The 14,632-nt window shown below is 45.1% G+C and overlaps 1 protein-coding gene across 1 annotated transcript in view; it reads left to right on the top strand.

Moving 5' to 3' along the window:
• The first annotated feature begins 978 nt into the window (after positions 1–978).
• Positions 979–14,632, top strand: part of LOC149352617 (sushi, von Willebrand factor type A, EGF and pentraxin domain-containing protein 1-like) — a 236,746-nt gene continuing 223,092 nt past the window's right edge. The window contains exon 1 of the mRNA XM_089581799.1: positions 979–1,188. Coding sequence (XP_089437925.1) covers positions 1,119–1,188 — 70 coding nt within the window. The 5' untranslated portion in view covers positions 979–1,118. The remainder of the gene's footprint in view (positions 1,189–14,632) is intronic.

Here is a 14,632-nt window from a genome sequence, read left to right as displayed (position 1 = left end):
ACAATGGACCATACAAACATTCTCCCAACAAGCCAACAATTTGAAATTTAATGAAGGAATATGAGCAATTACGGCCTATTTCAAAAATATAAACGAAGACACAAACAGGAGTTAGAGCAGAAGTAGTAATCGCGAAGCGGCAACACAGGGAATTGGAGGACGATTTTATGGGCGGGAATAATTTAAGCTCATGGACAGTGGCAGCTTGAAGAAAGCTGGTCTACTTAACTATGATGAACTTCACTGTGCTGCACATTATGCAAAGGCTATCGCGCAATCCAGAATTTGTTAGTTCGCCCCGTAGACCTCTGAATTAAATCGTCCGCGATGTCACTGAGATTTATTTTGCGGGCGAGCTCTCTTTGCCCGTGAAGAATTTATGCTGCCCCCTGACCCCATCGCTCAGTCTCCAAGCCCACCCCCGGAAAATTTCCAAGGGGAGGGGGCTCGAGCCCTCCAGCCCCCTGCAGTAGGCGCCTATGAATACAAGTATTTTTTAATCTAGCGCAGACTTCTGAAGGAAACTAGCTGGTGCAGGTCTGAATACGAATTGAAGCATAGTTGTCTCTGGTCAGTTATTACTCAACGATTAGTGTTGATGTTGATGGTGACCGAAATATTTTTGTCCCTCATTATAGCTAGCATACTTGGAGACCCAGGAACGTCGGAATGCGCATTTTCAACGCCAAGAAATTCTTTACTTTTACTGCTTGATTCCTAATACGAGTGCGCTCAACTTGAAACGGTCTGTTACGAAAACTTCTGCGTTCACCTACCAGTTTTGCCTTCCTTTAAGCAACGTCGCTTATTTGTCGCCAGCGCATCAGTGCGCTGTTTTGAAAAGTTCCGCGTCTTAACAGTAGCAATCGGAGAGCAATAGCTCCTAGTTGCTGGCTGCAAAAGCGGAACCAACCAACCGTCTGAAATGAGAGACGGCGAGGCGTTGCCATCCCCTCGGATATTCGTTATCTCGGCGTCGAGGCGAGGAGTTGAGTTCCTCAGCTTCATATCGCAGGCCGGCGCGGAACGCAAGGTCCAAGAAACTCTGTCTCGAACAGGGCTCGCACTCGCGAGCCACTCTTTCTGCCCTCTTAACTGCGCGTGGCCCACGCATAAGCATGGGGCCTCCATTGCTCCTCGCCACGGCAGTCCTGGTCTGCGCCAGATTAGCGTTTTCCCAAGAAGCCAGTAAGTGACACGTCGCTTTCTATTTTTATTGCTCTTTTCACTTGTAGCATGTACTCGTTTACGCCGCGGTGGTTACTGTTCCACGGCGGGGCAAACAACTATGATTTTGTAGTTCGATCTATATTTTAATGAAGTCTGTTGTGAAGACTGCACTGTGGCCTGCGAATACGCTCCGCAGCTCGTTGGGAGCAGTAGGTCAAACACATTGAGCAACATAGCTCCAACTTTTTCCTCGAGTTGTCAGCCTTCTTTCGGACTGAACTATCGTGAATCCAGTCAAAATGTCAAACTCTCCGCCATGCTTCTTAAATCGGCCTTTGGCTCGAGGTCGGTTTTGCACCTCGGGAATTATGTGTTCAGTGCTTTTTGAACAGCTGGCACTTTAAAGTCGCCTACTTAATGAAAATGCGGTAGGGTTACGTGGTCCTCTCTAGATATGTACTGTTGGGCACATGCTGCCCGCGGCAGCTGAACAAATGCAAGAGATAGCAACGCATCGCTCGCAATGATGCCCTGAGCAGAGCGAAGCGTATGCCATTGCATGTGAATCAATGTCGTGACGCCGCTGGCCAAGAGCCTCATTACAAAGAGGGCACGGCTTGAGCCGATAGGGGTTGAAGGAGCGCGCTGCTTTTGGTTTTTTGTGCGGTGATGAAATGCTTAAAAAATTCAGGGGGGCGGGGGGGGGGGGCACTTTGTTGACCTAACGTGAGGTGAGGCGAAAGCCTTTAGCGCGGTGTTGCTCCTTGTGTCACTGATGTGTGGTTAAGATGTTAATTAAGTACACAACTGTTTGTGAGTCTTAAATGCTGGAGACACTGAAGGGCGTTTGGGAGGCATCCGTCTGATTCGACGCCTTTCTGCAAACACTCTCCAGCGTCCTAGACAAGGAGATCTACATATGCGTTGGCAGAAAGTAGCGTAGCCATTGGCACGCTCGGCTGCGGAACGGAAGGATGGTTGTTCAAATCCCATCGTGCACAAAGTTTCTTTTTTTTTCGGTCTGGCTAGAAAAGCAAGACACCTCTGCTGACAACCTTCTGCTGACAACCTTTTGTCGACAACGATGAAGCATTGAATGTTTTCGCCTTAAAACTTATATTTGTAGTCTTCAGGAGAGTAGGAACTAACATTCGACAATGCTGAGAGTGTTCTTGTACTCGATTTGCTCATGGACTGCACTAGTCGCTCTTCGCAATTATGAGAAATTTTCTAATACAATTTTTTTTCAAACAGTTCCCATTCTCTCCTGCTCCCTTTTCTAGTAATAAAAGCAAAACTGATTCTGACAGCCGTCTTTTCCTTCTGCCAGGAAAAAGAGAACAAAGACAAAAGTAGCAGCCAAAAACACAAGGACATAATCCGACAATGTAGTTTAAACACATATTCTGAGATTTGCAATATATCATAGCCCGAACTTTATTTAAGCCAAATCAGTGCTTGTTAGAAGCCAAACAGTCACTGACGAAGTCAAGATGACACCTCAAGCTTCATTTCCGATCACAGGCTTCGTATTCATTTTAGAGGTCTCGTTTTGTCCACCTCAGTGAGATGAAGAACCTATACTAGCTCCGAGGCGTCATTCTTGCCTTTTAATTGGTTAGTGACTGTGTGTCGTATTCTTTTCTACTTCTTATGCTTGACCAGGCGAAATTTCACAGGCGTGTTGCGTTGCCGAAGGGGATACTGTTTTTCCATGTTGCTATGCACCGTTTATAATAATCCTCGTTTTATACTTGTAGGAAAATTTGTGAGGTGCAGATATGCCGGGATTTCCTCTCTGATCGAACTACTCACCACTAGCACATAGGCGGCAGATTCACATAGTGAGTGACTGGCCGGCTCCAGTTCCCTGGCCAGTCAGGATAGATATTATGGTGGTGACTGAGACGGCGGGCAGATGGGGGTATCTGTTGCTTCAGCCAGCGTCTTCGCTTCGGCGGACGCAGATGTTGAGACGCGCGTCTACTTTCACTCTTCTCATCTTTTAAATCTCCTCTATATGCACGTGGCAGCGGTGGTGGCTCGGCTCAATCCAGTTGGCAGGCCCCTGCATTTTCCTTTTCATCCTTCTCTCAGTCACGACGACGACACGGCGGGTAGTCATTACTGACCTTAGCTGCGATGGCATGCGTACACCTTTCTAAATCTTACCCGCTATCTGAGCGTCCTGTACTGCCTTCCAACGGCCACTGCATAAATTTAGTTTGCATGCATTATCTTAATTTTTCGGCTTGATTTCTGTGTTCAGACGTTTCATTTCAAGTAATCGCCTACATTTTTGTGGTTACTGACACGAGAAGCATAATGTCGTCACCCAGCACACATTATCGCACCACGCAGAAAAGTATTTAAAGAAAAATAACAAGATATTCCTGCGCTCTCTGCCGAGGTGCAGAAGTTTATACTGCGAATAAAGTCTGGAGGCACTTCTTGCTCCAAATAGTAACCGCTCATTATTCGCAAAGCATTCAATCTATCTACTTAATTTGATCTAAGACACCCAGTATGCGGAACATTGGCGTGCCAATTTAATTCGTACGGATTTCGCTTCAAAACGCGATCTTCGCAAATGTTTAATAGCATCTCATCTTTGTTTGCGCAAGAAATTTACCTGAAAATGCACTTCAAAGACCTGCCATTTATACGGCGTTCTTGAGGAAGGATAACTGTTATCTCGGCTCATTTGGATGTTTCTCGCAATTTCCAAAGGCTGAGTTTAAATACAGAGGTGTCGCAAATGCATAAATACCTTGTACGACGTACGATTCATGTAAACTACTCTTTATATACTTCTCAGCAGTGCTCCTGTAGTTCTGAATGCCGAAGTGTGTAATACGGAATGTCACAGAGAGATATGTCCCGCTATGAGGGATAAAAGCTAATTAGTGATCGCTGCATCAAACGTTCTTTTTTTTTCTAGCCAACAGCACATCAAAGACAGTATGTCTAGGGGCGCAGAGCTCTTACTGCTAACCATAACACGATAGCACTTGGCCGCCAGTCACCTCGACACCGTCTGGCGATAGCGACCGGCATTAATCAGCGATGTGCAAAACCCACTTTATTTAACCATTTCAGACACACATTATGTTCTACAGTCGAGAAAAGTCTGAAAATTTTTCTGCTTAAGTTTCAACCCACTAGTGCACGAAATTAACATTAACGACTCAAAACTTGAATAATTCACGCCCCGCGCACTAGCACACTCAGGGCATTCCAGCCCTACTAAAAATACCACATTTGTGGAAAATAATTATTGTTTTAATCCAGGGTTTTTTCAACAAAGAAAAATGAGCTAAATTATTATTTAGTAAAACATTCCACCATGTGTAACAAGAAAAATGGGGGGAAGGGGGGGGGGGGCTTAGCTTTGGTTAAGCTTGGTTGGTTGCGAAAGCAGGTGTTTTATACTGCATATGCAGCGCCTCTAATGGGAAGAGCGTGGCGTGCCGTGCCAAGCGACCACCTTTACCCGACGAGCCGAGTTGGTAGCCCGTCTTTCGCTCCTGGTATGACGTCACGCTATAACGTCATTAGCGCCTCTAGTGGGAGGAGCGCGGCGCGCCGTGGCAAGCGGCCGCCGTTACCCGATGAGCCGAGTTGGTAGCCCGTCTCTCGCTCCTGGTGTTGCGTCACGCTGTGACGTCACTAGCCATGGTATGACGTCAGGGGTCCTTCTAAAGGTCTAACGTGGCAAGTGGCCGCCGCTACGCGAAAGGCCGTTCTTGGGAGTAGTATTGTTTTCGCAAAAAAAAAACTTACAGCACCAGGCTACACTTTAATTAGGCGCACCAGAGAACTTCGCTACGCCTATCTGTTCTTCATTTTGAAAAGCGTATCCTTTTTTTCTAGGCACGAAACGACCCTACCATCCTATACAGCAGGGATTTAAAATGTTGGTGGCATCGCTGACTCCGTGAAGACATGCCTCGGTTCTTCGAAACAATGCTCGCAAAGCCGCGTCCACGAACGTTGATGCTGTTCCGCTAGTGTTTTAGCGCCAAATGCGGGATTCGCACATGAGCATGCAAAAATACCGATAAACCATGGCGACCAATCGTAGGTTCAACACATCCAGAAGGATTACTACTCATTCACCATGTGTTGTTGGGCCCCAATCGCGACAAATGCAGCTGACCTTTCCGTGACCTTGCTTGAAATGTTAGAGCGCGTGCCTACGGCTCCCGCCAGAGCGCATATGTGTAATCTCGCTGATAATGCCTGTTGTTGTCACCCCATGGGGCAACGAGTTAGAGTTTAGCTCTAGCGCAATCCCAGCTCTCAAGTCACTAGAGCTTTTACAGTGATAAAGTGATAGAATGGTCCCCCTTTAGAGTATACATTGCGCAGCCCTGAGTCAACGACTCGAGCCGCTGCAGAGTGGCGTCATTGTCTTTACCAAGTAGACCAATGATCCATGTTCTTGGCAAGCGCAGAAGCGGAATGACTAGATAGGAATCAATAAGATTCACTTTCCGCAACTTCAGTCTGAGCTAGACACGTGCGCAGTGATATTTTCGGTGGTGTCTGAGAAAAGCATTGCTTTAGTTTTGACGGAAAAAAATGTCACATTGAAAGCATGCAGTAACTGGGATAAAACCCTGTAGTACATTTCGGCCAGCTCTATCCGGCAAATTCCATTCAAGAATTTCCTCCGCCCACACGAGAGTGCCTATAATCGAACAAACAGGAGATTTCTGGTTCATTACACGAGAAGACGATTTAGAGACACGGAACACTGCCGCTACACGAGCTTAGTCTTTCTGCTGCCTTGCTTCTTCTAAATCGCAAGGATTCATTCGACTGTCTCTCACACTATCTGCTCCCACAGTTAGACTAATTGCATAGGAAACATTCATCCGCAGTAAACTTGAATATGCATTGTGGGGTTTAAATGGGGGGGGGGGGGGGGGATAAATCCGTTCTCCCCGTTTAACCGCGGCTGAGCCAGTTCAAAGCCGCGCGGACCCCACCCCGTGGTCGCGTACGCTACTGAGCGCACGCCGACCACGGCGGGCCGTGCTCTACGGGAACAAAGGAACGACACACTGGCTGACACAAACAAGACATTTATTGCTATAACAACAATAACGCCAGCTAGCAACAAAATACACTGAGGAATCTAGGATGTCCGACTCACCAGCACGGCTACGAGCGAACGTTCGCCCACGGTAGGGCAAAGGGAAGATCCGAGGCCAGACGGGACGAGCTGAGGGGAACAAGTTTCCACACGAGGACGCCCGCGGCACAGAGCGGAGCTTTGCGCGTGAACGTCCAACACGCTTCCCGATGCCGAGCAGAAGAGACCTCGCCTTCCCCCGCGCGCGAGCGGCCAAACACGCCATCCGTGGCGCTGCTGTCGCTGCGACGCGAGCGCCCTCCCCTGTTAGCTAGAGTAACCAAACTAAAGGGAGTGCTTTTCGGGGGCAGCTAACAACAGTGGGGTGCAGTGCGGGAAAGTGAACGCAGGGGACGAAGGCGTCCCCACAGCATCGACTACATGGAACCCCCTTTCGAGAGTACCCAATGCAGGCGTTAGAGGCAGTGCAAAATCAGGCATCATGTTTCATATCATCCCAATATCATCACCGGCGTAACATTACTAACATCAAAACTTCCACTGGTCTAACTTCACTGTCAGCTCACCGTAAGATAGCAAGACTTTGTCTATTTCATAAGTGATCACAAAACTATGCATGTCAACATCGACCTTAAAGCAATTAGGCGCCCAAAATACAATAAAACAATCCGCCTTTACAACAAAGGTAATTATGATATAATGGATGCCGAACTGACAGCGTTTTTCGTAAGTTTTTCCTCAAGTTTTCATTCACGAAGTATTCATGAGAACTAGCTAGCATTTAAGAAAAAACTTGATGCCCTAGTCAATGAATTCATACCCCAAATAACTTTCCACGCTAATCCACACAAATCATGGTTTACTAAAAGTCTTAAAAGGTTGGAAAATAAAAAGAAGCACCTGTTCCGCTCAGCAAGAGCCCATGGAACGCAAAGCGCATGGGCGAAGTACCGCGCTGCAGAAAAATGATATCAAACTGCTATCCATGACGCCAAGCACAACATCTTTCATCAAGACCTTCCTAATATGCTCCGCGATAACCTCAGGAAGTTCTGTCAAGCCGTTAACCCTCATCATGAACACGCAATTACCCTCAAAGATCAATCAGGCGCGGCTATGAACAACTCTGAGTGCGCTACTTTATTCAACGCAGCGTTCTCATCCGTCTTTACTAATGAAACCGAAACACAACTTCATACATCTAATTTACTCTTTGAGCATGCTATGCCGGTAGTCGCATTTTCCTCACTGGGTATTGCGTCCTTAATTAGAAACATGAAAATCTCATCTTCATCTGGTGTAGACAATATTAACTCGAAACTTCTAAAGAACACTAGTGATATTTGTGCCGAGTTCTTATGCTTACTTTTTACCCAGTCACTCTCAACAGGACAATTACCGGACGATTGGAAAACTGGAAAGGTCGTTCCAGTCTACAAATCAGGTAACAAAGATTCGCCGTTAAATTACCGACCCATTTCCCTTACTAGCGTACCCTGCAAACTAATGGAACACGTCATCTATACTCATATCATAAACTTCCTCCACTCGAACAATTTTTTTCCATTCGTCTCAACACGGCTTTCGGAAAGGTTTTTCTTGTGAAACGCAGCTATCCCTATTCATTCATGATTTACATGCTAATCTCGATTCTAACCTACACACCGACGCCATTTTCCTGGATTTTGCAAAAGCATTTGACAAGGTACAGTCTTTGTCAAAAGTTTAGAGCCCAGGAGGTTTGCTTCAAAGCCTTGTAGTCGGACTCCTGAAGCATTCATGGCAGCTCTACCCATTAGAGGAGGCAGGATCAGAAATCATCTTACCTTCAGGAAATTTGGAGCTTTGCAGATGCATTACGAACCACACAGTGTGGCTCAGAAGCAAACCCCCTGGGCTCCAAACTTTTGACAAAGGCTGTACCTCATAAACGCTTAATCCTAAAACTTTCCCGTTTGAACTTGCCACCCGACATAATAAAATGGATAGAAGAATTCCTGACTAATCGCTCACAGTTTGTCGTTGTTAACAATCAAAATTCCAATCCGCTACCAGTAACATCAGGTGTCCCTCAAGGTTCTGTACTAGGCCCGCTTCTATTCCTAATTTATATTAATGACTTACCGACCAATGTGTGCTCTAATATTCGCATGTTTGCTGACGACTGCGTTGTTTATCGCGCAGTTACTAATGCCTCCGACCCAACATACCTTCAAGATGACCTAAACCACATACAGGAATGGTGCGACCGTTGGCTAATGGAACTGAACCCTCATAAATGTAAACGTTTGTCCTTCCACCGCCGCCGTAACCCGCTTGATTTCCCATATGTAGTCGCTAACGTTCACCTGCAGTCTGTTTCATCATACAAATACTTAGGCGTCACGCTGTGCAACAACTTATCATGGGCTACACACGTTACTAACATCATTTCCTCGGCTAATAAAACTCTCGGATTCTTACGACGTCATCTTCGCCACGCCCCACAACAGGTAAAATTACTAGCATATAAATGTCTCGTCAGATCAAAGTTAGATTATGCATCGCCAGTTTGGAACCCTCATCAAGTTTACCTTATCAATGCGCTCGAGTCACTTCAAAACAGAGCAGCCAGATTCATTCATTCCTCCTATTCGTACGACATCAGTGTGACATCTTTAAAAGCGGAATCCAGTTTAGCGCCCCCTTCACTTCGTCGTCGTATTTCTAGCCTCTGCCTATACCATAAATTTTTCCATAGTTCGCTGCGCTGCGCTCCCTACATTGCCCCACCAGCCGGCATATCCCACCACATTCGTCATCCTTTCCAAGTGTTTCGCCCCCGTGCCCGTACTGTTACCTGTGCCGCTTCTTTTTTTCACCGTGTTTCTGTAGACTGGAACGACCTCTCCAATGACATCGCTACCATCTCATGCCCATCCACATTCGCCGAAGCTGTTACCAACCATTTTTCAACATAACACTTGTTCATTTGACTGTTTGTACCCACCCCTTATGTAATACCCCCAGTGGGTCTTTAAGGTATTAAAATGAAATGAAATGAACCTGTATAATGCTATGCCCCAATTGCGTCAGAGCCTGATTCTGTCCCCCTTGACACCTTCAAATGCCAAAGCGTTCAGCGCATTCATAATTCGTCCAACACTTTCACCAAATCATTTTTGGCTACTGCCATAGCGGAGTGGAACGCACTTACCGACGATGTGTTCAGTGAAAGAAATTTCGCAAAATTTAAGCAGTTATTGTTAGACTATTTCTCGCCATAGTTCCGGTTCTATGCCCTCTTGTTATCCGTTTATGGCCTTGTTTCATTTTTCATTTTCATGTCTCATGGCGTCAACAATAGTGTCTACTTATGCTTTCAATTTATGTTTATGTGCCTTATTTTTATTTTTTGTGAGCCATTATTACCATCTCTTCAACCCGCCCCTCTCATGTCATGCCCCAAAGGGGCTCTTAAGCGCATATAAATTATGAGGATTATGATGATGATGATCCCAATATTAATATAGCTGCATGCGTTATGCGTAGCAGTTCCGTTTTTTTTTAGCCAGCGGACCCTTAGAAATCCCGCAAGTAACTCAGGGACAAGAGGTCATGAAAATCAGAAAGTATATGTAGTGAGCTTGGTCAAGAGTGAAATTAAAATTTCAGGGAGTTAATGAACCAGTACAAAGAGAACGATGATATGCACAGTGCGTCCAGAAAGCAGTGAGCTTAAAATGGTTGCCTCATTATCTCCTTTGTCTGGCAAGAAATGCAACGAGAACAGTTACCTAAGTGTTCCAGAGAAAATTCAGGACCTTTTCTTGCTGCGTTCGGTCCCCAACAGTTCATAGATGTTTTGTTACTAAGGCAGCCCTTTTAAAATTTTCTAACGCGATAAAACGCAGCCGAATAAAAGCAACGGTGGCGAAAGTGCTGGAATAAAAATAGGCAACAGTGTGTTCAATTATTTTATAAAGGAACCATATTTCTTGGGTGTAATGATCACTCGAGATGAACACTGGGTGATCGCTTGCGGGTCTTATGAGGAAAATGCAAGCTGCTGGTTGCCACACAGCTCCTTCATTTCTTCCTAGGAGGAAATCGTTCAGAAGAAATTTTCACCCCCATGTCAAAAATGGCATGAAAGCCCTTATTTATTTATTTATTTATTTATTTATTTATTTATTTATTTATTTATTTATTTATTTATTTATTTGTTTAGTGACTGAATACTTTAAGTGCCCACAAACAGCAGTTCTGCCTGAACCGCGGTGCACTGTGATTCATGAACATTCATGAATCAAGTGTAAGTCAGCTTGCAATTGGCGCTCACACACATGTCAAAATAGAATCCATATGTAGGGACATGCGTAGCTGAGATTGTGTCACCGTCAAAGGAAGAGAAAAATAAAAATTGAGCGCTAAAAGAAGCTAAGCCGAGAGACACAAGCTTGTTTAGCGCAAAACTGTTTTCCACAAAAATGTCGCCAGCAGTTCGTGTAAGCATGGCAGATTTGTTAAACATGTGCTGGATGCGCATCATTTGGCATAAACACTTTGCACCGGTTATGCAGAATGGCCGACAGTTTGGGCGTTTGATCTAGGGACATTTAAAAAAAACGCTGCTGTCAGCATGGGATAATCAAATACACCATGCAGACATTTCTGCAAGGAAACAGTGTCACGCAACTCGCGTTGTGTAGAGAGTGAGACAAGATTTAGGGATGACAACAGGCGGTTGTAGTCTAAGTAGTATCTCGTGCCTAAGTGCCGATGGCAAAGAATTCGAATAAAGCGCTTTGGTGTGCGTTCAATCGTGGAACACTGCGTAATTGTCTTGATCCACCAAATTCTCGGTCGTTTAATAAATGAGCATGGTTTGGTATGGTTTATGGGGTTTAACGTCCCAAAGTGACTAAGGCTATAAGAAACGCCGTAGTGAAGGGCTCCGGAAATTTCGACCACCTGGGGTTCTTTAACGTGCACTAACATCGCACAGTACACGGGCCTCTAGAATTTCGCCTCCATCGAAATGCAACCGCCGTGGCCGGGATCGAACCCGCGTCTTTCGGGTCAGCAGCCGAGCACTATGACCACTGAGCAACCGCAACGGCATTAAGGGAGCTGCGCGCCTCCTTGATCACATCGCGAGTTCATGAATTCTTCATAATGATACCTGCAAATTTGAATCCACTGCATACCGGGATATTGGTTCAGCACACTTTAATTTCAGGCTGAACCTTTCGACACACTTCAAAGGTCACCATTTAGCGTGTGTGGAGGACATCCAACAAATCCGCAATACACGGCCTGAATAAGCTCGATGTTCATAATTTCTAGCAGGGTTACCAAAAACTGATGAAACGTTAGACACGCTTTGCGTATACTCTCAATGCCCATGGCTTGGTTTGATGGTGTTTAACATCTTAAAGCGATTCAGACCTTGAGGGACGCCGTAGTATAGGGCTCTGGTAATTTCGACCACCTGGGGTTCTTTAACGTGCACTGAGATTCGTATTACTTTGTGGGCACACCTCGCAGAACGTCATTGTTAAAGACGAAGTTTTCGAGCCGCGAAAGCTCTCCTGTGTGTTCCAACAAATTAGTTAAGGCGATGCCGATCCTGTTTTTTATGGCACACAGGCTCGAAAGTTTTATCGCCCCTGTATACAGTTGAGGCAGCGCCTAACTGCACGCTCTGTTGCTTGTTAAATTTGAGAGACAAATCAAAAGAGCCGGTAGAAATATTTTTTGCAGCTATAGGCGTGTGACCTCCACTCTTAGGCACGCGCATCGGCTGTCCGAGCGCAAAGCAGAAGCCCTGTAGCTGCCGCACAGCGAAGCAGCGAAGAGGGCAAAAAAAATGAGCTCTATAAGGTAGAATAATTCAGAATGAGAGTCACTGCTTTTAACCGAGGACATTGAGCTTGGTGTACAGCAGAATAATGATCTCTCACTGCGGAGTGCGCAGCAGAAGTCGGGGTGGTGGAGCCAGACACGATACTAGCAAGCTCTCTCAGGAGACAAAAGTCCTGATTAAGAAGCGACAAAATATCAATAAATAAATCAATCACTCAATCAGCCAATCATTTTTGTTCGCACTCAGAAAAACATTTTACAAGTTCAGACTGGCAAAAGCCTCATTGGGCTTGCATGGCAGCACCTGGAAAACAGCGAAGAACCACGTGCAATGGTTTATATACATAAAAATGATACAAGTAAGTTATAAAAAGCAAACATAAATGTAGGACAAAAACAGCAAAATTTAAGTGAAAAATTTTATGATTTTACTACAAAGGGAGACGGACCGATAAAGCATATCAACACTAACAGTATGTCAACACCTGCGGGGGTTAAGAGCACAGAGAAAAGTGACCATACAAGGGCTAACTAGACGAAAAATTCGAGAAAATGCTGCATAGCGAAAATTCCAAATAAAATTCAACGGTGAGGTGAAGACAGATGAGCGGAAGAGTTTCTTTAGATTGAAATTAGTATTGGGACAGTTGGGACAGGACGCATTCTTCGGCACCTTATTTAAAGGGACACTGAGGAGAGCACTAATAATATATTTTTTATAGCAAAATCCGATAGTTCGGCATGTCATGGCTTTGTTGCCACTTGGCCGGCAGCGAAAAATGCATTTATTTCTAAGAGATTTGGATTCGAAGTTGAAAAGGTTTTTCCCGCCGCTGTGATTCAAACTTGGGATTCGGCTATGACGACAGAGGACTAAGTGACGTGAAACATGACGTGACATGACGTGATGCAGACTCCGTGATTTCTGGCCGCCAGCAGTGCGGCCTAGCAGCAGCCGAAAAGAAAGCTACCGCCGGCCGCACGTTGAAGGCATCTATCGGCTATTGCGGCCGTCGCTACAGTCGCTTCGCTTACGTTTGCACCGGCGTTTTGCGAGCGTTACGATGGATCTCGTTCTCGAAGTCGTCAACGAAGTTCTCGCAAATAGACACCTTTAGCATACTGTGTACCTTGATACCGCTAGCGGAATACCGGGAGCCCGCCTACGAGCAGGCGCTGATTGGTCCCGATGCTTCAGGCGAGCGCGTAGCTGCCCGGCACGTGGCGCCATCTGGCGACGTCAAGGAGATTTGCGCATGCATTGGCTGCGCCTCAGTGATTTGTGCTTCTCGTGTCCTAGCGTTGCTAGAACCATTGGTTCTAGCAACACTGTTTTGTTATATGACGTCATGACGCTTGTACTTGCGAGTTTGGCCTGTGGCGGCGATACCTGTATTTTGGTTCTTGCTCTTTTCTACGTTACAAGAGCTTTGTTGTCAGTATGAGTGGCGTTTTTGTAATCAGGAGCTGGTATTCTGTCGATACAAGCCAACTTCAATTTCTCCTCAGTGTCCCTTTAAGAATGATGGTACATAAAATGCGAATGCATGAGTTTTTTCCATGACGAGTTGAACAGCGCAGAATGACAAATCTATCTTTCGGCCTGATGGCATATACTCGGAATGTACTCAACTTTATACACACCTGAGCAAAAATGTTCTAGCGCAGCTGCTTTAGATAGAAGAGAATTAAAGTTTGGGAGCCCTCAAAAACTAAAAACATAACATTCCTTTGGAAGTAGAAAATGGCAAGCACTGCGTTTTAAGATTGAGCACAAGATGGAGTTTTATTTTCCCAGCGAAGTGCACGGTGCCCGTAAACTGCTATACCAGATCTTAAAACGCTGTAACCATAAACGTATAGGTTGTTTTTCTAACAGAAAGTGGCATGTAGTATCAAACATTCAACAGCAGACAAGAAACAGCACGCAATTTTTGACAGACGTTGTTAAGTGAGAATGCCATGATAAATCACTATCAAACAGCAAACCAAAATATTTTGCACGGAAGGCATATACTAGTGTCTCAGATCAAACAACAAACCAAAATATTTTACACGGGAGGCTTATACCAGTGTCGCAGTCACAGTCAGATGGCACATTCAAATGTATCTAAAAGAATAGAATGATAAAGCGTCAGTTTCTTTAATTAGTGACAGAAGCATATAAACTGAATTCTGGATACGTTAATGTTGATCAAATTTTATGCAAACCAAACTTTTATTGAAGTACTTTAAAGGTCATTAATAGCATCGCAGAAGTGTTTTGCACAGGAAATGGTAAACGTATCGTCAGCACATTGTAGTAAACGACCAGGTGCGGAGTCAACTAAATGATGAACAAAAATATTAAATAGCAAAGGGCTCAGAATAGACCCTTGAAGAACACCAGAATTAATATAAACTGCTGCGAAAATTAGCGACTGAAACGAGCTGCATTCGGTTCTGTAAGAAATCATTAAGTAATAGCACAAACGAGCCTCTAAATCCTTACATATGAAGTTTAGTTAAAAGTAG

This window comes from Amblyomma mixtum, chromosome 3, assembly GCF_055824585.1.
Source record: "Amblyomma mixtum isolate Tamu chromosome 3, ASM5582458v1, whole genome shotgun sequence".
In the NCBI taxonomy this organism is placed as follows: domain Eukaryota; kingdom Metazoa; phylum Arthropoda; class Arachnida; order Ixodida; family Ixodidae; genus Amblyomma; species Amblyomma mixtum.
Note: the sequence above shows the minus strand (reverse complement) of the source record. Positions and strands in the feature narration are given on the sequence as shown.